At 40.9% G+C, this 22,728-nt stretch overlaps 1 protein-coding gene across 5 annotated transcripts in view; it reads left to right on the top strand.

Annotated features, from left to right (window-relative positions):
- The window catches only part of STIM1 (stromal interaction molecule 1), a 239,417-nt gene that overhangs the window by 190,912 nt on the left and 25,777 nt on the right, over nucleotides 1-22,728 (top strand). For all 5 annotated transcript variants that reach the window (XM_032258894.1, XM_032258889.1, XM_032258890.1 and 2 more), the window contains exons 4-5: nucleotides 4,921-5,032; nucleotides 8,371-8,486. In XM_032258894.1, the coding sequence (XP_032114785.1) occupies nucleotides 4,921-5,032; nucleotides 8,371-8,486 (228 nt within the window). The remainder of the gene's footprint in view (nucleotides 1-4,920; nucleotides 5,033-8,370; nucleotides 8,487-22,728) is intronic.

The raw sequence follows: 22,728 nt of genomic DNA, 5'->3' as shown, positions 1-22,728 counted from the left end.
AGTAGACAAAAGGCCCTTGATGTACTGCTGGCCTTAGGCCTTTCTAGCAATAAAAAAGTAGCCTTCTTTCCACTCTACACGCCAAACAGAAAGGCCCCTTTGTGCTGGATGAGGCCTAGTTCCCTTGGCAGCAGTGCCAGGAGTGTGTTGTTCTTTGTACTTTACAGGCTAGCACTTGTCTATCTGCCTCATATCTGTGTGTCACTCTCTTATGCCTTCATTACCTGACACTCCAGACCATAGTAAACGATAACATCTGTAATGCATTAGGATATATATTTATTTTCAGGAATAATACATTCTAGTCCATTTTACTTTACTTCCCTCGCACTTTTTTTTTTTTTTTTTTTTTGGAGTCAGGGTCTTGCTCTGTCACCCAGGCTGGAGTGCAGTGTTGCATTTCAGCTCACTGCAACCTCTGCTTCCCAGACTTAAGCAATCCTCCCACCTCAGCCTCCTGAGTAGCTGAGACTATAGGCATGTACCACCACTCACAGCTAATTTTTTTGTAGAGATGGGGTTTTGTCATGCTTCCCAGGTTGGTCTTGAATCCCTGGGCACAAGTGATTCAACTGCCTCAGCCTCCCAATGTGCTGGGATTACCGGCATGAACCACCCATCTCTCAACACTTCCTTTTTTTTTTTTTTTGTGACAGAGTTTTGCTCTGTTGCCCAGGCTGGAGTACAGTGGTGCTACTCCACTGATCTCAGCTCACTGCAACCTCCGCCTTCCAGGTTCAAGTAATACTCCCATCTCAGCCTCCCAAACAGCTGGAATTAGAGGTATATGCCACCATGCCCAGCTCATTTTTGTATTTTTAGTAGAGATGGGATTTCACCATGTTGGCCAGGGTGGTCTCGAACTCCTGACCTCAAGTGATCCATCCACCTGGGCTCTCAAAATGCTGGGATTACAGGTGTGAGCCACCATACCTGGCTTTTTTTTTTTTTTTTTAGAAAGTCTCAGTCTGTTGTCCAGGCTGGAGTTCAGTGGCACAATCTCAGCTCACTGCAACCTCCACCTCCTGGGTTCAAGCAGTTCTCGTGCCTCAGCCTCCTGAGTAGCTGGGATCACAGGCATGCGCCACCCCCTCAACACTAATTTAACCCCAGCTATGTCATCCTTCTTTTCTCAACGGTATCTCTTGGAAATTAATTTATCTTTTTCTTCCAATATATTCTAGTCTGGGAATTAGAAATTTAACCAAGCACTGACTAAGCACCCTTCACTTAAGCTTTTAGTGTCTTGTCTTCTAGGATGCATACCTGGACACACTGTGTCTGCCTCATTTCCTTCCTCTGCCACCTCCCATGCCTCTGCGAAAAGTCTAATCTACCTCCAAAGGCACTCAGTTTCTGAGCTTTCATTCTGAGCTCCAGCATCTTCTTGAGGACATTAAGAGATTGGAGCATTTTTGCCTTCAACTTTATTTTAGTTAGGTTGTCTTCCTGATTATCTGCCGTGTATCACATGCTGGGCTGAGAGGAATGACTGTTTTTGTTTGTTTGTTTGTTTGTTTTATTTTGTTTATTTTTTTTGTTTGTTTGTTTTTGAGATAGGGTCTTATTCTGCTGCCCATGCTGGAGTGCAGTGGTGCAGTCATGGCTCACTGCAACCTTGAACTCCTGGTCTCAAGTTATCCTTACACTTCAGCCTCCCAAGTAGCTGGGACTATAAGCATGTGCCACCACGCCTGGCTAATTTAAAAAATTTTTCTTTTGTAGAGATGGGGTTTTGCTGTGTTCCTCAGGCTTGTCTCAAACTCCTGGCCTCCAGTGATCCTCCTGTCTCAGCCTCCCAAAGTGCTGGGGTTACAGGCATGAACCACCATGTCTGGCCAAATGCTTGTTTTTTTGACAAGCATTTCAGAAGTTACTCATCCATATGAGTTGTATATTTTTCTAAGGAGGCTTTGTTGTTGTTTTGAGGCCCACATCAAATCATTTCTGGAACCCCTCATTTAGGTAGCTCTTATTGATGTCATTGTATATGAAGCTCTTAGTTTAGAAACAGTGGATGAGCAAAAACGAATAGGCAATATTCCATGCCTTCAATGTTTTCTGCCTATTAAAGGTAAATTAGGCCAGGCCTGGTGACTCATGCCTGTAATCTTATCACTTTGGGAGGCTGAGGTGGGAGAATTGCCAGAGGCCAGGAGTTCTAGACCAGCCTGGGCAACATAGGGAGATAGGCAACATCTCTACAAAAAGTAAAATAATTTGACCGGGTGTGGTGGCTCACGTCTATAATCCCAGCACTTTGGGAGTCTGAGGTGGGAGGATCATTTGAGGCCAGGAGTCTGAGACCAGCTGGCAAACATGGTGAGGCCCTGTCTGTACTGAAAATAGAGAAATTATCTGGGTGTGTTGGTGTGCACCTGTAATCCTAGGTACTCCAGAGGCTGAGGCAGGAGAATCACATGAACCCAGGAGGTGGAGGCTGCAGTGAGCTGAGACTGCACCACTGCACTCCAGTCTAGGTGACAGAGCAAGACCCTGTTTCAAAAAAACAAAACAAAGACAAAAACAAAAACAAAAAAGAGTTAGCCTGACATGGTAGTAGTATCTGCCTGTAGTCTTAACCACTCAGGAGGCTGAGGCAGGCAGATCTCGAGTCCAGGAGTTCAACGCTGCAGCAAGCTGTGACCATACCACTGCACTCAAGCCCCGGTGGTAGGGCAAGACCTATCTCTTAAAAGAAAAAAGATGGATCTTACGAGAGGACAGTGATGAATCTCACCGTATCATTCAACTTCAAAACTTTTTTGGCTTCTTGCTGCTTACAGCAGTGGTTTTCAAATTTGAGGAATGTACAAATTCCTTTTAAGTTAAATAATTCATCTTGGACCTGAAGTGCTGCTTAAACTATTTTTATTATAGTGTTATTTAAGTATGTGCAAACATAAAACAAGGTTTAAGTCACTGTATAAAATTTGTATACCAATGCAAACAAAAACAGATTTATGCTTTAAGTAAAAATAAACTTCAGATCCAATAAAATGATGCTTTTTACTGAAAATCAGTTGCTTTCAGGCGCTTTTAAATTCAGCATGTCTGTATTGCTGGGTACCAAGTCATGACTCATTCCTCCCACCATTTTTCTTTATTTAAGCTACTATGAAACTTTGATTCATGATCTCTTTTGACCTTCACTGGGCTGGAACGTATTCCTTGTGTATTGTGTGTTAAGTCTACTTCTACTCCTTCATAATTGACTTTTAACAAAGTATAGGGATAACTTTGTTTTCTGCATGTTTAAACACAATACAGATATCAAAATTATTTTAAAAGGCTACTTTTTATGACTATCCATTTAAAAAATCACATTATATTATTGAGGAATCACTAGCTCTAGTGCTGCATGTATGGAGATGATGCAATTTGCCATATTGCGAATGACCACTCAATTGTTGTTTCAGCTAGAGTTCATTCCTTTTATGACAGAAAATCGTTTCGATCTGATATAAGCAAAAAGGGAAATGTGTTTCTTGCATTAAACTGAAATATCTATAATAGGGCTTTCTACAGGCATGATCTGACTCAGGGCTTAAATTATGTCAGCTGGATTTTTTTTTTTTTTTGAGACAGGGTCTCACTCTGTTGCCCAAGCTGGAGTGCAATGGCACAATTGTGGCTTATTGCAATCTCAGCCTCCAGGGCTCAAATGGTCCTCCCACCTCAGCCTCCTGAGTAGCTGGGACCACAGGCTCACATCACCACACCTGGCTAATTTTTAAAAAATTTTTTTAGTAGAGACAGGGTCAAACTATATTGCCCAGGCTGGTCTTGAACTCTGGAGTTCATGGACTGGTATTAGTCCATGGCCCAGTAGGTACTGGTCTGCACAATAGGCGATGAGTGGTGGATGAAGGAGCATTACTGCCTGAACTCCACCTCTTGTCAGATCAGCATCGGGATTAGATTCTTATAGGAGTACAAACCCTGTTATGAACTGCACATGTGAGGGATCTAGGTTATGTGCTCCTTGTGAGAATCTAACTAATGCCTGATGATCTGAGCTGGAACAGCTTCCTCCTAAAACCATCTCCCTGCCCCAGGTCCATGGAAAAATTGTCTTCCATGAAACTGGTCCCTCGTGCCAAAATGGTTGGGGACTGCTGTTTCAGACACATCAAATTCCACATCTTTTCTTTTGCACCTGTCTTCATTCTGTATCAAGAATCTTCCTCCCCCCACACCCATGAAATATTTCACATAAGCTTCTACTAATGCTTTATGTTGCAATACATCATCTTCTCTGAGGCTGTCCTTGAACCCCTAGGCAGTTATTTCCTTTCTCCTCTGTGCTCTGTGTATTTTTCTTTATCAGGATCTGTGCTTTACTCATGCTGTTTAGCTTTTGATCTCATCCATTGGATTGGGAACTAACTTCCTCCAGGCTTGGCACTAAGTAGGCCCCTTATGAATGCTCAGTTGAATAGTTGGATAGATGGATGGATGGATAGTTTATTCTCAACCCGGTTCACAACAGTTTAAAAATATTCCAAAATCAGATTTATTGAGGTATAATTTACATAAAAGATGATACACCTATTTTAAATGTACAGTTGGATGTATTTTGACAGATGTTATCATTTGTGTAACCACCACCACATTCAAGATATAGAATATACCCGTCACCTTATAATGTTGCATTTGTGATTTTTCCCAGTCAGTCCCCACCTCCCTTCCTGGTCCAGCTGACCGTTGATCTACTTTCTATCACTATAAATTTGTCTTTTCCAGGATTTCATATAAATAGACTCACCGTGTATACTCCTTTCATACTTAGTATTTTATGGGACAGAGAGATATTAAACATACAAATATGGTAAATATTAAGGTCAATATGACCATGACAATAAATGCAAGCAGTGCTTGGCATTCTGGAGTCATGGCTTTGCTTGTCTTTTTTCACAGTATACAATTGGACCGTGGATGAGGTGGTACAGTGGCTGATCACATATGTGGAGCTGCCTCAGTATGAGGAGACCTTCCGGAAGCTGCAGCTCAGTGGCCATGCCATGCCAAGGTCAGGAGGGGACTGGATTTTCTTCATTTGAGGGTACAGGGAATGGGCTGGAGTGGGCCTGCCTTCAGATTGCTCTGGCCAGTTAAGTGAGGTTCTACCATTTTCAGGGCAGCGTCTATAGATCTTGCCTCTTCTCACATCTGTTGTGCACTTGCTATAAAATATGATGGCACTTTGCATCCACTCTCTTCTTTAATATTTCTGTCAATCCTGGGAATAGTACTAATAGCTGCCATTTACTGATTGCTTAGTACATGCCAGGCATTCTACTCAACACTATATACAGTATCTCATTTAATTCTTACATCAGTCATGTAAGGTGGGTATTATTGTATATAGATGATGAAACTGGTTATGTAACTTTCCCAAGGTCACAAACATGAATAGTTAGGGGCAAAACTGAGATTTGAATCTGCGTATACATCAAAGCCTGTGGTGTTTCTCTCTTCCTTTTTTTTTTCTGTCCCCTGAGCAGCTGCCTCTTTTAACACCCAGGAGCCTCAGGGCTCTTTTAGCCTTCCCTGGGTTATCCATATACAGCTTATTTGTAATAAAAATGGTACAGAGGAGAGGTTAATTGTCATTGGCCCCAGCCTCTTCTCTGGGATGACTCCAACAGCTGTTGTATCATAACTCTTTGCCTCCTTTTCACGCTCAATATGCTAGGGCTTGTGCTGGGAATGGGGAGGGGATGGAGTACTGCTTGGACTTCTTGCTATGTCAAACTAGTGCCATATGTCATTCAGTCATTAAGTCATTAATCCATTTACTTATTCATCCAACAAATATTTACTGGGTACCTGCTCTGTGCCAAGCACTTGTGCTGGGTGCTGGGGATAAAGATGACAACAACTTGCCCTTGCCCTCAAAGGGCTTACTGTCTGGTAAGTGCTGATTATATATAATCTGTCATCTTATTATGTAGGTGCATCTGGTTTTGAGCTTCAGCAAAGGGGAAATGGGGAGGTGAAGCTTTTGGAATGCCCACACATTGCAGTCTTCAGCCACAGAGCTACTGAGCACTGCTGTCCAGGCCTAGCTGAGCTGGCTGTTCCCTCCTCTGCTGCCTGCAGCCTCTTTTTCACAGCTTCTCCCTCTCTGGAGAGAGTAATAATCTTAATGTTTGTACCTCCCTTTATAGAGTGCTTTCCTACCTATTATTTCAGTTGATTCTCACAACTCTGGGAGGAAGAGTATCCCATCTTTTGGGTGAGCAAACTGAATCTCAAATATTTTATAATTTATCCAAGCTGGTAAGTGGCAGAGTTGGGATTTGAACCCAGGTCTGTCTTGTTCTAAATGCCCTGTTTTTTTTTCACTGCATCTTCCTCTTGTGCTATGTGGTTAAAGATAGGTTCCTTTCAATATTCAGTTTAGTTCTATTTTACAAAACTTCACTAAGCACCTATACCATGTGCTGTGCTTTCTGCTGGGCCCTGAGGACAAAGAGATGCATTCGATCTGACCTCTGATTTGAGGAGCTCCATGTTTAATGGAAAAGTAGGTGACTGATGACTAAGATCCAAGATTTAAGGTTCTTTCTTGCTACCCACAGAAATAGCAATATTGCCTTGTGGATCCCTGAACCGTTTTCTTCATGGGGGATGTTTATGGCTTGGATTAAAACTGTAAAGCATAGGATAAGAAGTCAGTTCTTAGGTCGTGGGTTCCCTTAGCATTTTTGTGGCTAATTAGAGCCAAGACCAGATCCAGCCAGGCTGGGCACAGGTGTAGGGGATGCCAAGCTGTGGCACCTTAGTGACAACAGGAAGTATGGGGCCTTCATTGCTTGGGGTGGAGTGAGGGTGGTTCAAGGCCCATCACTGGCTCACATGGTATAATGAGAATAATCTAGCAGATTTGAGTTGATTCTCTGGCTTTGCCACTTACTTGTGTGTGACTTTGGGCAAGTTACTCAACTGAAGTCTCTGTTTTCTTATCTAGAAAGTGGCACTAATAATGGAACTGAGTTTTTAAGGTTGTTGTGAGGACTGAATGAGGTATTGTATGTAAAGTATCAGAACTGTACCAGATACACATTACTTGCTTAGTCAGTGTTAGCTCCTTTTTCATTTCTTTCGTTGCTTACAAGCAGATAGCATTCCAGTTCATACGTTTCTTTGAGAAATAGACTGTAGAAAAGGTGACAATGTTTATTCTCATTAGTTAGATGAACTGCAGCACATCTGGCAGAAGTGCTTTAAAGAGGAACTCCAAGAACTCCCAGGCTTGTAGGAAGCATCTGATTTTACATCAGTTTACTCAGAAGGAATCTGAGCTCCTGGGGGAGGAACAAAACAACTTTTGATCGGGCAAGTGGTCACTAGTAAAGCTGAGATGAGAAGCCAGCTCTCCTGACCACTCCCACTCCCCATCACAGTGCCTCACTGCCTCTCTTATCAGTGGGCTTGATTGCTTTCCAAGGCCAGAGAAGGAAGTAGCTGTTCCTACATGCTCAGACAGGAGTATAAATCACACTGTGATGTCAGAAGCTTCGTTTCTAGCTGGGGAAATAAAGCTATGCATCAGAAAAGAGCACCAACCTTATAGAGTAGTACGGAATTAAGTGCTTATTTGTGGGACCTAGACCAGTGGTTTTCAACCTGTCCTATCTTTTACCCTTCTCCTCCTATATCCACTGTGTTCCAGCAGAAGAGAACAAAGTTTCATTTTTCCTAAGTCATTTTCTTGTTTACAGGCTCTCTCTCATTAAAGTTATCACTGATAGTATGGGTGGAGGTCATAAAAAATTACAGTAATTTTATTGGAGGTAACTTGTATTGCAGTGACTCAAATACAAGCTAACAGGACTAATTCCATTTTTGTCATCAGTGGTTAATTGAATTTTTTCATTTTCTATATTTCATTTCAATAGCACATCAGCAGGTTTATATATAATGACAGTGGGTTTAAGTAGGATAATTCATAAGTCCCAGAATCACTGGGTCATATGGCCTGACAGTTTGACCTGGACTGCACAGGAAACGCACTTATAAGTAGTGGGAAGTGAGGACAATATGTAGAGTACACACCCTGGAAGGAGAAGCACAACAGAAAATTTAGTTGGGTATGGGAATGGTCACAGACAGGTAATCCCTAGAGGATAGGGTGCTTAAGTTGGCGGATATGGGGAAAAGGCTGAACAAATTCTTGGCAAATATTATGTGTCCCTCTATATTCCCTGTTGAGACCCAACTGGTATAGACTCTGTGTTCTAGAGTGCAGAGGGGAGCAGTCACTAAGAGCTAGAAGTGTTCCTGGAGGAGGTGGGTAATCCTACCAGGATCTTTGCTGGCTTTACTGGCAGTAAAATGACCAGCTACTCTTTGCCTCAACAGGCTAGCTGTCACCAATACCACCATGACAGGAACTGTGCTGAAGATGACAGACCGGAGCCATCGGCAGAAGCTGCAGCTGAAGGCCCTGGATACAGTGCTCTTTGGGCCTCCTCTCTGTGAGTCCTGTGTAGAGAAGGGCTACTGCTGTGCCATAGAAACCAAAGCTGTTGTAGTAGATAGGCTAAGCCTCTGGGTCTCCTAGGCACATCTGCAAGGCAGCACCTCCACCATTGCCACAGGTATTAAAGTATGAAAGAGTCTTGCATTTTAGTTCAGACACATAGCAACATGCATTCATTAAATACTTTAAGGAAATCATCTGCATTGTGTCAGTGCTGTGTTGGACCCTGTAGGAAGACCTGGAATGAATCATGTTCTGCCCTTGAGGGATAACATGAGTGTTCTACAGAGGTACACAGTGCTTCTGAGACCCAGAGGAAGGTTAGTAAAGGTGTCCTATAGACAAGGTGACATGTGACCTCTGCCTTTAAGGGTGGATAGAGCTCTATTCTATGGAGGTGGCAAAACAGGACATTCTAAGCAGAGTAAACAACCTGAGCAAGACTACAAAAGCTAAAATATGAAAAGTATGCTCAGGGATAGAAGTAACCCACTATGGGCTGAAAGCTTTTTAGCTGTTACCTACTTCCATATTTCATTTCAATTGCACATCAACAGGTTTATATATATAATGACAGTAGGTTATTATAGACATGTAGAGTACATGAACTGATTAGTGAACATCTTTGTATCATTGAATGACCAAGGAGGACTAAGTGGGTTTTCACTGAAGCGGTAGACACACTCAGGCCTAAGAAAGGGTGGTCTCTTCAGCCAGGAGCTAGTTAAAAGAATTAGGTTGTTCAGTCTCTACAGATCTATGTTGTGGGAATGGTCAGCTCTGCCATCCTTTTTCTAATTCTAAGTGAACCAAGGGGGAACAAAAAGTAGTGAGATTTCTTGGAAAACTATTCTTGACCAAACAGGCACTTAGGGCCCACTTTCTGCTCTTTGGGAATGGCTGGAATCAATTTAGGGTGCCAGCCGTAGAATGCTGTTGAACCAGGAACAAGTCCAGAGAAGCAGCTGCAGGCAAGGTCAGAGGCAATATAACATTTCCCTGTCTATGAATGTGGCTTGGCAAATGTGCAAGCTGATGTCTCAATACAAGTGGATCTATACTTTTTGAAAGTATGAAACAGAGCAACCTGGAAGAAGACTACTGTTTCCACTTCCTTTGCCACCTTTTTTTGGGGGAGTGGAGGGTACTAGGACACATTTTGCTCACCTTCATTGGTAGGTTTTGAATAATGACACAGTGAATGGTTCTACTCTTTATGTAAGGCCTAGTCTCTGTATTGAGCCATGGCCCTTCAGTCATTCACTAACATTTATTGAGTACATTTTGTATACTAGTATAAATGGCAAGGTCCCTGCTCTCAAGTACTTCCATCTAAATGGAGATAGCCATGTCAACAAATACAGTAAAGTGTTAACAAATATAGTAAGTGTTAAAGCTATTATGTAAGTCTCTCCAAAGTTCAACTGGGGGCACAAACTAGGGAGGAGTTTCCTACTGGAGTCCAGGAAACTTTATGGAGAAAGTAATTCTTAAGCTGAGTCTTGAAATATGAGAAGTGGCCTTATTAAACTCTCCCTGTTAACAGCTTACACATCTCTTTGTATATACCAAGAAGAACACTTACACCCAACTATAAAAACTAGGCTACTTTTGCCAAGGTTCTCTTCTGTCACCACCTAGCTAGGGAAGGCTTTCGGCAGCCTGAAAATCTTCCTTAGACTTGCAATATATATTATCAAGCTGTATGTGTTTTGTTTCAAAATCAGATTTACCATGTCTGAAAGCATACAGTAGAAACTACAGGTTAAAGCAGTCAAGGATTTTATCTGGAAAAATTAGCTAGCATTGGAACCAGAATGCTCGGGACATGGTACTGGGTCTAGGATATCAGAACCAACAAGAGGGGCCCTGGTGGAGCAGGTTAGACTGATACCAGCACAGGGATATTTTTCTCGTAGGCTTATTGTATGTAGCCTGTGTGCTGCATGTGATCTAACCTAAGGAAGGTCAGAGATCAGCAGGAAAATGATCTTCCTGAGATAGGGAGAACACAGGTACTGAAGCTAAGAATATATTTCGTGATGACTGGGATAGTTGTAATAATAATAGTTTTTTAATTGATTTTTTATTTTTTTAAGATGGGGTTTCACCACGTTGGCCAGGCTGGTCTTGAACTCCTGACCTCAGGTGATCCACCCACCTCAGCCTCCCAAAGTGCTAGGATTACAAGAGTGAGCCACCGTGCCCGGCAATAATAGTTTTTTAAAATGGAAAATAACAAGTATTGGCAAGGGTATAGAGAAATTGGAACTTTTGTACATTGCTGGTGAAAAGGTAAAATGCTTCAGCTACTGTGCAAAATAATCTGGTGATTTCTCAAAAATTAGATATAGAGTTACCATGGAACCTAGTAGTTCCATAATGAGGTATATATGCAAAGAGTTGAAAACAGGTACTCAAACAAGTACATGTACGTGCATGTTCATAGCAGCACATGTCATAAGAGCCAAAAAAATAAAACAACCCAAATGTCTATTAATGGATGAATAGATAAATACATTGTGGCTCAATGGAATATTATTCAGCTATAAATGGAATGCAGTTCTGTTACATGCTACAATGTGGATGAACCTGGAAAATGTTATGTTAAGTGAAAGAAGCCAGACACAAAAGGTCACATATTATATGATTCTATTAATATGAAATAGTTAGAATAGATAAATCCACAGAGACAGAAGCTAGACTGATGGTTGGCAGGGGTTGGTGGGAGGAGGGAATGGGGAGAAACTGCTTACTGGGTAAGAAAATTTACTGTGGAGTGATAGAAATGTTTTGGGACTAGATAGAGGTGGTGGTTGCATAACATCATGAATGCACTATATGCCACTAAATTGCTTACTTTAAAATGGTTACTTTTATATTATGTGAATTTTACCTCAAATTATTTTTTAAAAAGCATAAGCAACAAAAGAAAGAAGAGTTAAACTGGACTTCACCAAAATAAAAAAAGTTTTATACTTCAAAGAACGTACCAAGAAAGTGAAAAGACAACCCACGAAATGGAGAAAGTATTGGGAAACATTTTTCTGAGAAGGCTCGACTATCCAGAATATATAAAAATTTCTTGCTAGATGCAGTGGCTCATGCCAGTAATCCCAACACTTTGGGAGGCCGAGATGGACAGATCATCTGAGGTCAGGAGTTTGACAATAGCCTGGCCAACATGGTGAAACCCCGTCTCTACTAAAAAAATACAAGAATTAGCTGGGTGTGCTGGCACATGCCTGTAATCCCAGCTGCTCAGGAGGCTGAGGCATGAGAATTGCTGGATCCTGGGAGGCAGAGGTTGCAGTGAGCCAAGATCATGCCACTGCACTCCAGCCTGGGTGACAGAGTGAGACCCTGTCTCAAAAAGAAAAAAAAAATGGACAAAGGATTTGAACATATATTTATATATTCCATAGTTCAATAGCCAATATACACCTGAAACAATGCTCAACATCATTATCAGAGAAATGCAAATCAAAACCAAACTGAGGTATCACTTTTTACCCACTAGGATATAATAAAAAATACATTAACAAGTGTTGGTGAGGATGTGTAGAAATTAGAACAATAGCCAAAAAGTGGAAGCAACTCCAAATGTCTGTCAGTTGATGAATGGAAAAATAAATATGGTATATACATACAATAGAATATATGTGTGTGTGTGTGTGTGTGTGTGTGTGTGTGTGTGTGTGTGTGTGTATTTTTTGAGACAGAGTCTCGCTCTGTCTGCCATGCTGGAGTGCAGTGGTGTGACCTCAGCTCACTGCAACCTCTGTCTCCTGGGCTCAAGCAATTCTTCTGCCTCAGCCTCCTGAGTAGCTGGGATTACAGGCGTGTGCCGCCACGCTCAGCTAATTTTTGTATTTTTAGTAGAGACAGGGTTTCTCCATGTTGGCCAGGCTGGTATTGAACTTCTGACCTCAGGCAATCTGCCCACCTCAGCCTCCCAAAGTTCTGGGATTACGGGCGTGAGCCTCTGTGCCCAGCCTTATAATAGAATATTAATCAGCCACGAAAAGGAATGAAGTACTGATACATGCATCAATGTGGATGAACCTTGAAAACATGCCAGATGAGAGAAGCCAGTTACAATAGGCCACATATTATACAAATTTGTGATTTCACTTATATAAAATGCCCAAAATAGCCAAATCCATAGAGACAAAAAATAGATTAGTAGATTCTAGGGCTGGGGGTCGGGGGTGGGGGGCCGTGGGAAATAGGAAGCAACTGCTAATAGATATGGCATTTCTTTTTGGGGTAATGATAATATTCTAACATTAATTGTGCCAATGGTTGCACAACCTTGTGAATATACTACAGTCATTGAATTGCACATTTTAAGAGATTTAGAATTTTAGGATCTGTGAATTATATCTTAATAAATATGTAAAGGCATACTTTGTTTTATTATGCTTTGCTTTATTGCACTTTGCAGATAATTGCATTTTTTACAAGTTGAAGGTTTGTGGCAATCCTGTGTTGATCAAGCTGTTGGTACCACATTTCTAGTAGCATGTGCTCACTATTGAGTCTCTGTATTGGAATTTTTAAGCAATAAGGTATTTTTAAATTAAGGCATGCACATTGTATTTTTAGACATAATGCTTTTATATACTTAATAGACTACAGTATAGTATAAACATAACTTTTATCACTGGGAAACCAAAAATTTTGTGTGACTCACTTTATTGCTATATTAGCTTTATTGCAGTGGTCTAGAACTGAAATTGTAGTGTATTTGAGGTATTCCTGTACAGCTTGATTTTTTTTTTTGTAGCTCCTGGACTGTCATTCAGATGACTTCTTGTGAAGTTTAGGAAAGAACGTTGTATTGGGAGGTGACCTTGGTCCCTTTTGAAAATTGCCACTCACTGTGTGACCTTGAATAGGTCACTTTTCTCAGGGTATTTTATTATTTGTTTCATAAGATTCCTCCCTACACTTCCTTTCAGCTGTGACATTTTATGATTTTTGGGAGGAACTCCTTGCTTAATAAGGGTTCTGAATAAAAGACAGAAGGTTTGTTCCTTCCTGGTGTCTGCATCCTATATTTTTAGGGCTTCTGTGCTTGGTCCTTGCTTTATTAAATGACCTTTGACAATTCAGCTCTGCCTAGATTTGGGTTTCCTTATCTGTAAAATGGGCTTGGCCATTAAAAGTTCTTACTGGCTCTCTCATTCAAGGATTCTGATAGAGCTGGGTATACACCTGGAAGCTAAGATTTTCAGAAATCAGCAGCTGTCCTGATGGCAAATATTGTTTTATATTTTTCTACTGATGCTTGTCAAAGGAAAAATTAAAAAATTGCCAGCTGGAATCCGAGGAAAATACTAAGAAATTCTTTGCCAGGAGACTTCTGAAAGGGGTGGAGGCGTGCCTGCTGGGTGTTTACAAAAAGTCCCTTAATTTTCCCCTCTGAGCATGGACTAAACATCGTTATTTCAGCGCTATTCTTTAACACCCATTTAGGACCTAGAGTACTGGGTCTGACTTGTGTTCTGAACTTAGGATGAGTTCTTAAGGCTGAGTGAGCAAACACTTAGACCTCATCTTCAGTCATTTAGCACATGAACACCCCAGAGAACCTAGACCTGTTACAGCTGTGAGCTGTGGCCACCTCACTGAGCCATGATAAAATCCTGCTATTGGTTTGAGGCTTGACAGATCTCAAGTAGAAGGTTTGTCATGCAGTAGCCAAGAGGGTCTGCTGAGGGAACAGGTGCCATCTGTTCGCAGCAACCTAAGAACTTGGGAAGTGGGAAGAGCGATCAGACTGGCTCAGCACAGGGCCACCTCAAGGTCCATTTTCTGACAGTAGAAGGCATGCTCAGTCCTCCCTATGTGGCTCCAGAGTAGCACACTGCCCTTTGTGGCCTTTTTCATTCTGCAGAGTTGGCTCTGGGCTCACAGGCCCACCAAGGACTCTCCAAAGAGTACCAGTTTGGAGATGTTAGGAGATGTTATCCACCTTCTACTTCTGTTAGAGGAAACAGAGTTCCAGCTTTGAAATCAAGCTGACTGGCTCTATCACTCAGTAGCTTTGTGACCTTGGACACATTTCTAAGGTTCTCTGTGCCCCAATTTCCCCTAAATAAATGGTAGCTACTATTTTTGATTTATAACATGTGCCTACAGTGTGCTTAGCCCTGGGCTAGGGGTTAGTATGCGCTTTGTGCTTTCAGCAGGAATATTGAGAAGAGTGCAGGAGGACTGCAGAATAACTGTTGGGGGTTAGGGGCAGTTGGAGATAGGAAAAGACAAGACTACGCCTTGTCTTCCTTCTTCAGTGGCTCAGAAAATAGGGGAAAGTCCCCAGTGAGCAGGAGTTGTTGCTTTTCTGGCAAAGCTCACTTTGATATCTGTAGCTGCATCCTTACCCCATCTCTCTTTTCTGTTATGTTCCAATTTGCCTTTCAAACTTTCTCCAGGATGGTTTTTCAGCCTTTTCTCAGACATGCTAAACTCTTTCCTCTTATTCTCCTGTAGGAACCCACAGCCCTTTGTACCTGCTTTTAATTTTAAAAACCCAAAAAACAATGAATACCTTTTATTACTACTGCAGCCTTGGAGATAAACAGAATAATAATAATAATAAAATTAGGAATTATGAAGAAATAATTTAAATCTTAGAAGTTGATAAATTTTATAATTGGTTTAATTATAAGTATATTACTAACTTTTAATTATTCCAATAGTCTTGTTTCTTTTGTCTGTTTAAAGTTAGCAAAGCTTTTTTTTCTCCCCCTAGTCATTTGCACCTGGCTTCCCAGAAATCAGGATAAGGAAACTACCTTCCTCCTTCTCTTCCTCCTCCTCCTCCTCTTCTTCCACTTCCTCTTCCTCTTTTTCTTCTTTCTTCTTCTTTCTTCCTTTTTCTTTTTAAAAATTATACCTTAAGTTCTGGGGTACATGTGCAGAATGTGCAGGTTTGTTACATAGGTATACACGTGCCATGGTGGTTTGCTTTACCTATCAATCCATCATCTACATTAGGTATTTCTCCTAATGCTATCCCTCCCCTAGTCCCCCTTCCTGGTGTGTGATGTTCCCCTCCCTGTGTCCATGTGTTCTCATTGTTCAACTCCCACTTATGAGTGAGAACATTCGGCGTTTGGTTTTCTGTTTTTGTGTTAGTTGCTGAGAGTGATGGTTTCCAGCTTCATCCATGTCCCTGCAAAGGACATGAACTCATCCTTTTTTATGGCTTCATAGTATTCCATGGTGTATATATGCCACATTTTCTTTATCCAGTCTGTCATTGATGGTTATTTGGGTTGGTTCCAAGTCTTTGCTATTGTAAACAGTGCTACAATGAACATATGGATGCATGTGTGTCTTCATAATAGATCCATTTATAATCCTTTGGGTGTATACCCACTTAATGGGATTGTGGGGTCAAATGGTATTTGTTTCCAGATCCTTGAGGAATTGACATTGTCTTCCACAATGGTTGAACTAATTTACATTCCTACCAACAGTGTAGAAGCATTGCTATTTCTCCACATCCTCCAGCATCTGTTGTCTCCAGATTTTTTAATCACCCTTCTAACTGGTATGAGATGGTATCTCAAGGTGGTTTTGATTTGCATTTCTCAAATGACCAGTGAACATTTTCATGTTTGTTGGCCACATAAATGTCTTTTGAAAAGTGTTCCTGGCCGGGCGCGGTGGCTCAAGCCTGTAATCCCAGCACTTTGGGAGGCCGAGGCGGGTGGATCACGACGTCAAGAGATCGAGACCATCCTGGTCAACATGGTGAAACCCTGTCTCTACTAAAAATACAAAAAATCAGCTGGGCATGGTGGTGCGTGCCTGTAGTCCCAGCTACTCAGGAGGCTGAGGCAGGAGAATTGCCTGAACCCAGGAGGCGGAGGTTGCGGTGAGCCGAGATTGCGCCATTGCACTCCAGCCTGGGTAACAACAGCGAAACTCTGTCTCAAAAAAGAAAAAAAAAAAAAAGAAAAAGAAAAGTGTTCCTATCTTTTGCCCACTTTTGGATGGGGTGGGTTGTTTCTTGTATATTTTAGTTCTTAGTAGATTCTGAATATTAGCCCTTTGTCAGATGGGTAGCTTGCAAAAAGTTTTTTCCCGTTCTGTTGGTTGCCAGTTCGCTCTAATGTTTGTTTCTTTTGCTAAGCAGAAGCTCGATTCCATTTGTCTATTTTGGCTTTTGTTGCCTTTGCTTTTGGTGTTTTAGTCATGAAATACTTGCCTATGCCTCGGTTGGAGCTAGGAGATCTCTGGATTTCTGCGTCTCTCGCTGGGTGTTGTGTCTATTTGGCCATCTTGGGTCCAAAAACCCAACTCATCCTTTTTTATGGCTATATAGAATTCTATGGTCTATATGTGCCATATCTTCTTTATCCAGCCTATCATTGATGGGCATATGGGTTGGTTCCAAGTCTTTGCTATTGTGAACAGTGCTACAGTAAACATATGTGTGCATGTGTCTTTATAATAGAATGATCTATAATCCTTTGGGTATATACCCAGTGATGGGATTGCTGGGTCAAATGGAATTTCGGTTTCTAGATCCTTGAGGAATCACCACACTGTCTTCCACAGTAGTTGAACTAATTTACACTCCCACCAGCAGCATAAAAGCATTCCTGTTTCTCCACACCCTCTTCAGCATCTGTTGTTTCCTGCCTTTTTAATGATTGCCATTCTAACTGGTGTGAGATGGTATCTCACTGTAGTTTTAATTTGCATTTCTCTAATGACCAGTGATGATGAGCTTTTTTTCATATGTTTGTTGGCTGCATAAATGTCATCTTTTGAGAAGTGTCTGTTCATATACTTTGACCACTTTTTGATGGGGTTGTTCGTTTTTTTCTTGTAAATTTAAGTTCTCTGTAGATTCTGGATATTATCCCTTTGTCAGATGGATAGATTGCAAAATTTTTCTCCCATTCTATAGGTTGCCTGTTCACTCTGATAATAGTTTCTTTTGCTGTGCAGAAGCTCTTAAGTTTAATTAGATCCCATTTGTCAATTTTGGCTTTTTTGCCATTGCTTTTGGCATTTTAGTCATGAAGTCTTTGCCCATGCCTATGTCTTGAATGGTATTGCCTAGGTTTTCTTCTAGAGTCTTTATGGTTTTAGGTCTTACGTTTAAGTCTTTAATTCATCTTAAGTTAATTTTTGTATAAGGTGCAAGGAAAGGGTGCGGTTTCAGTTTTCTGCATATGGCTAGCCAGTTTTCTCAACACCATTTGTTAAATGGGAAACCCCTTCCCCATTGCTTTTGTCAGGTTTGTCAAAGATCAAATGGCTGTAGATGTGTGGCATTATTTCTGAGGCCTCTGTTCTGTTACATTGATCTGTATATCTGTTTCAGTACCAGTACCATGATGTTTAGGTTACTGTAGCCTTGTAGTTTGAAGTCAGGTAGTGTGATGTGATGCCTCCAGCTTTATTCTTTTTGCTTAGGATTGTCTTGGCTATGTGGGCTCTTTTTTGGTTCCATATGAAATTTAAAGTAGTTTTTTCTAATTCTGTGAAGAAAGTCACTGGTAGCTTGATGGGGATAGCATTGAATCTATAAATTACTTTGGGCAGTATGGCCATTTTCATGATACTGATTTTTCCTATCGATTACCATGGAATGTTGTTCCATTTGTTTGTGTTGTCTCTCATTTCCTTGAGCAGTGGTTTGTAGTTCTCCTTGCAGAGGTCCTTCACATTCCTTGTAAGTTGAGTTCCTAGGTATTTAATTCTCTTTGTGGTAATTGTGAATGGGAGTTCACTCATGATTTGGCTCTCTGTTTGTCTGTTATTGGTGTATAGAAATGCTTGTGATTTCTGCACATTGATTTTGTATCCTGAGACTTTGCTGAAATTGCTTATCAGCTTAAGGAGATTTTGGGCTGAGATGATTGGGTTTTCTAAATATACAGTCATGTCATCTGCAAATAGAGACAATTTGACTTCCTCTCTTTCTATTTGAATATGCTTTATTTCTTTCTCATACCTGACTGCCCTGGCCAGAACTTCTAATACTATGTTGAATAGCAATGGTGAAAAAGAGCATCCTTGTCTTGTGCCAGTTTTCAAAGGGAATTCGTCCAACTTTGGCCCATTCAGTATGATATTGGCTGTGGGTTTGTCATAAATAGCTTATTCTTTTGAGACACATTCCATCAATACCTAGCTTATTGAGAGTTTTTAGCATGAAGGGGTGTTGAATTTATCAAAGGCCTTCTCTGCATCTATTGAGATAGTCATGTGGTTTTTGTTATTGGTTCTGTTTATGTGATGGATTACATTTATTGATTTGCATATGTTGAACCAGCCTTGCATCCCACGGATGGAGCTGACTTGATCGTAGTGGATAAGCTTTTTTATGTACTGCTGGTTTCAGTTTGCCAGTATTTTATTGAGGATTTTTCCATCAATGTTCATCATGGATATTGGCCTGAAATTTTCTTTTTTAGTTGTGTCTCTGCCAGGTTTTAGTATCAGGCCTCATAAAATGAGTTAGGGAAGAGTCCCTTTTTTCCACTGTTTAGAATAGTTTCAGAAGGAATGGTATTGGTTCTTCTTTGCACTTCTGGTAGAATTTGACTGTGAATTCGTCTGGTCCTGGACTTTTTTTGGTTGGTAGGCTATTAATTACTGCTTCAATTTGAGACTTTGTTATGGGCCTATTCAGGGATTCGACTTCTTCCTGGTTTAGACTTGGGAGGGCGTATGTGTCCAGGAATTTATCCATTTCTTCTAGATAGTCTAGATTATTTGTGTAGAGGTGTTTATAGTATTCTCTGATGGTAGTTTGTATTTCTGTGAGATCAGTGGTGATATCCCCTTTATCATTTTTTACTGTGTCTATTAGGTTCTTCTCTCTTTTCTTCTTTATTAGTCTGACTAGTGGTCTATTTTGTTGATTTTTTAAAAAAACCAGCTCCTGGATTCATTCTTTGAAGGGTTTTTTTTGTGTCTTTGTCTCCTTCAGTTCTGCTCTGATCTTATTTCTTGTCTTCTGCTAGCTTCTGAATTTGTTTGCTCTTACTTCTCTAGTTCTTTTAATTGTAATGTTAGGGTGTTTCCTGTTTTTTTTTGTGGGTATCTAGTACTGTAATTTTCCTTCTAAACACTGCTTGAGCTGTGTCCCAGATGTTCTGGAATGTGGTGTCTTTGTTCTCATTGGTTTCAAAGAACTTAGGTATTTCTGCCTTAATTTCGTTATTTATCCAGTAGTCATTCAGGAACAGGTTGTTCAGTTTCCAGTAGTCATGCAGCTTTGAGTGGGTTTTTTAATCCTGAGTTTTAATTTGATTGCACAGTGGTCTAAGAGACTGTTATGATTTTTGTTCTTTTGCACTTGCTGAGAAGTGTTTTACTTCCAATTATGTGGTCAATTTTAGAATAAGTGCGATGTGGTGCTGAGAAGAATGTATATTCTGTGGATTTGGGGTGGAGGGCTCGTAGATGTCTATTAGGTCTGCTTGGTCTAGAGTTGAGTTCAAGTCCTGAATATCCTTGTTAATTTTATGTCCCATTGATCTGTCTAATATTGACAGTGAGGTGTTAAAGTCTCCCACTGTTACTGTGTGGGAGTCTAAGTCTCTTTGCAGGTCTCTAAGAACTTGCATTATGAATCTGGGTGCTTCTGTATTGGGTGCATACATATTTAGGATAGTGAACTCTTGTTGCATTGATCCCTTTACCATTATGTAATGCCCTTCTTTGTCTTTTGATCTTTGTTGGTTTAAAGTCTGTTTTGTCAGAGACTAGATTGCAACCCCTGCCTTTTTTTTTTTTTTTTTTGCTTTTCATTTGCTTGGTATGTATTCTTCCATCCCTTTATTTTGAGCCTGTGTGTGCCTTTGCACATGAGATGGGTCTCCTGAATACAGCACACCAATGGGTCTTGACTGTTTATCCAGTTTCCCAGTCTGTGTCTTTTAATTGGAGTATTTAGCCCATTTACATTTAAGGTTAATACTGTTATGTATAAATTGGATCCTGTCATTATGATGCTAGCTGGTTATTTTGTCCGTTAGTTGATGCAGTTTCTTCATAGTTTTGATGGTCTTTACAATGTGGTATGTTTTTGCAGTGGCTGGTACTGGTTGTTCCTTTCCATGTTTAGTGCTTCTTTCAGGAGCTCTTGTAAGGCAGGCCTGGTGGTGACAAAATCTCTCAGCATGTGCTTGTCTGTAAAGGATTTTATTTCTCCTTCACTTATGAAGCTTAGTTTGGCTGGATATAAAATTCTGGATTCAAAATTCTTTTCTTTAAGAATGCTGAATATTGGTCCCCACTCTCTTGTCGCTTATAAGGTTTCTGCTGGGAGATCCGCTATTAGTCTGATGGGCTTCACTTTGTGGGTAACCCAACCTTTCTCTCTGGCTGCCCTTAACATTTTTTCCTTCATTTCAACTTTGGTGAATCTGCCGATTATGTGTCTTGGGGTTGCTCTTCTCAAGGAGTATCTTTGTAGTGTCCTCTGTATTTCCTGAATGTGAATGTTGGCTTGTCCTGTTAGGTTGGGGAAATTCTCCTGAATAATATTCTAAAGAGTGTTTTCCAACTTGGTTCCATTCTCCGCATCACTTTCAGGTACACCAATGAAATGTAGGTTTGGTCTTGTCTTGTCTTTTCTTTTCTTTTCCTTCTTTTTTTTGAGACAGAGTCTTGCTCTGTCGCACAGGCTAGAGTTCAGTTGTGCTATCTTGGCCTACTGCAACCTCCGCCTCCTGGGTTCAAGCAATTCTCCTGCCTCAGCCTCCTGAGTAGCTGTGAGTACAGTTGCCCGCCACAGTGCCCAGCTAATTTTTGTATGTTTAGTAGAGACAGTGTTTTACCATGTTGGCCAGACTGGTCTCGAACTCCTGACCTCAGGTGATTTGCCCCACCTTGGCCTCCCAAAGTGCTGGGATTATAGGTGTGAGCCACTGCGCCCTGGCTCACATCCACATTCTAAATTATCTCCTGGTATGTCCATCTGAATATTTCCAAGACACCCCAAAGTGCTGTCATTTACACCTACACCTTCAGTCTTGTTAGTAATCACCCATTCTACCTCTTTAGTAATTCTGTGGTATTGCATTTTACAGCTGAGGAAGCTGAGGTCTAGATAGGGGAAGCAAATTTCATAACAAATTGGGACAGAGGCAAGCATAGAATCAGGCTTCTAACACTTAGTGTGGGATGCTTCCCTTTATGGCACAAGAATTTCTGTAAACAGACTTTATATTTAATCTTAAGGTCTGATTATTTGGCCTTTGGGTCTTTACTACCCTGATGGCAATGCTGCTATCAGCTTCCAGGATATTGTGTGGGGGAAAACTCAGGTCCTGGAACTCTTAGCGTCAAGAGTTCCAAGAGTCTAGCTTGAGCTGGATCAGGGCCATATAGACATCCCCACCGTAAGACATGTTTGCTTGTAACAAAACAGAAACAATATTTGCTGTGTGAATATGAAAGTTGTAATGAGGAAGTGTGGTATAGCAGACAGACAATGTAGTTGGGCAAATCTGGATTTAAACCCAGCTGTGTCACTTTTTATGAACTCTAGCAAGTCAGTATCCCTTACAGAACCTCAGTTTCTTGGTCTACAGAATGGGAATACTAATAACCTATTTTACGTAATAGTTGTGAGGATAAGAGATGATGAATATAAATGCCTGATAGGTTTTATATTTTCTCTATTTCCCTTCCTTTTTTATATGGATTAAGGGAAGGGAGATATTATCGTACTTGAAGCTTATTAGTAAAGAATCAATCCTTCCAAGATTTACTGAGTGACTTCTGTATGCTGGTTGATGTTATGCTGTGCACTGGCATATATAGTCCAGTGATGATCTCTAGGAACCTTAAAGAGTAAATTGACCATGTTAGACTCATCATCTTTCTACCAAGCTTGGTAACTCATGGATGTGGCAGGTAGTATTTCTGGACTTTAGCTATGCATTTGACAAGGCAGAGGGTTGGATAGGATGGATATTTGTATATTTAAGTGGAGTCAGAACTGGTTGGAGGAATCCAGTGGGTACTGATAGGTGACAGAAACAATATTACCTTAGAGGGAGGGACTGACTGTTAGATCTTATCCTTGGCCTTGGTTATTCAGTATTCTTATTCATGACTTGGATGAGAATATGAAGCTGGGCAAAATAATAGATCTGATTCCAAATTGACCTGGATAAGGTAGAATAAGAAACCAAATGAGGCCGGGCATGGTGGCTCACGCCTGTAATCCCAGCACTTTGGGAGGCCGA

The sequence above is a fragment of the Sapajus apella genome, unplaced genomic scaffold (assembly GCF_009761245.1).
Source record: "Sapajus apella isolate SASKATOON/1434 unplaced genomic scaffold, GSC_monkey_1.0 scaffold106, whole genome shotgun sequence".
NCBI classification, from domain to species: Eukaryota; Metazoa; Chordata; class Mammalia; order Primates; family Cebidae; genus Sapajus; species Sapajus apella.
The sequence above is the reverse complement of the archived record's forward strand: the minus strand, read 5'-3'. Positions and strand labels throughout refer to the sequence as shown.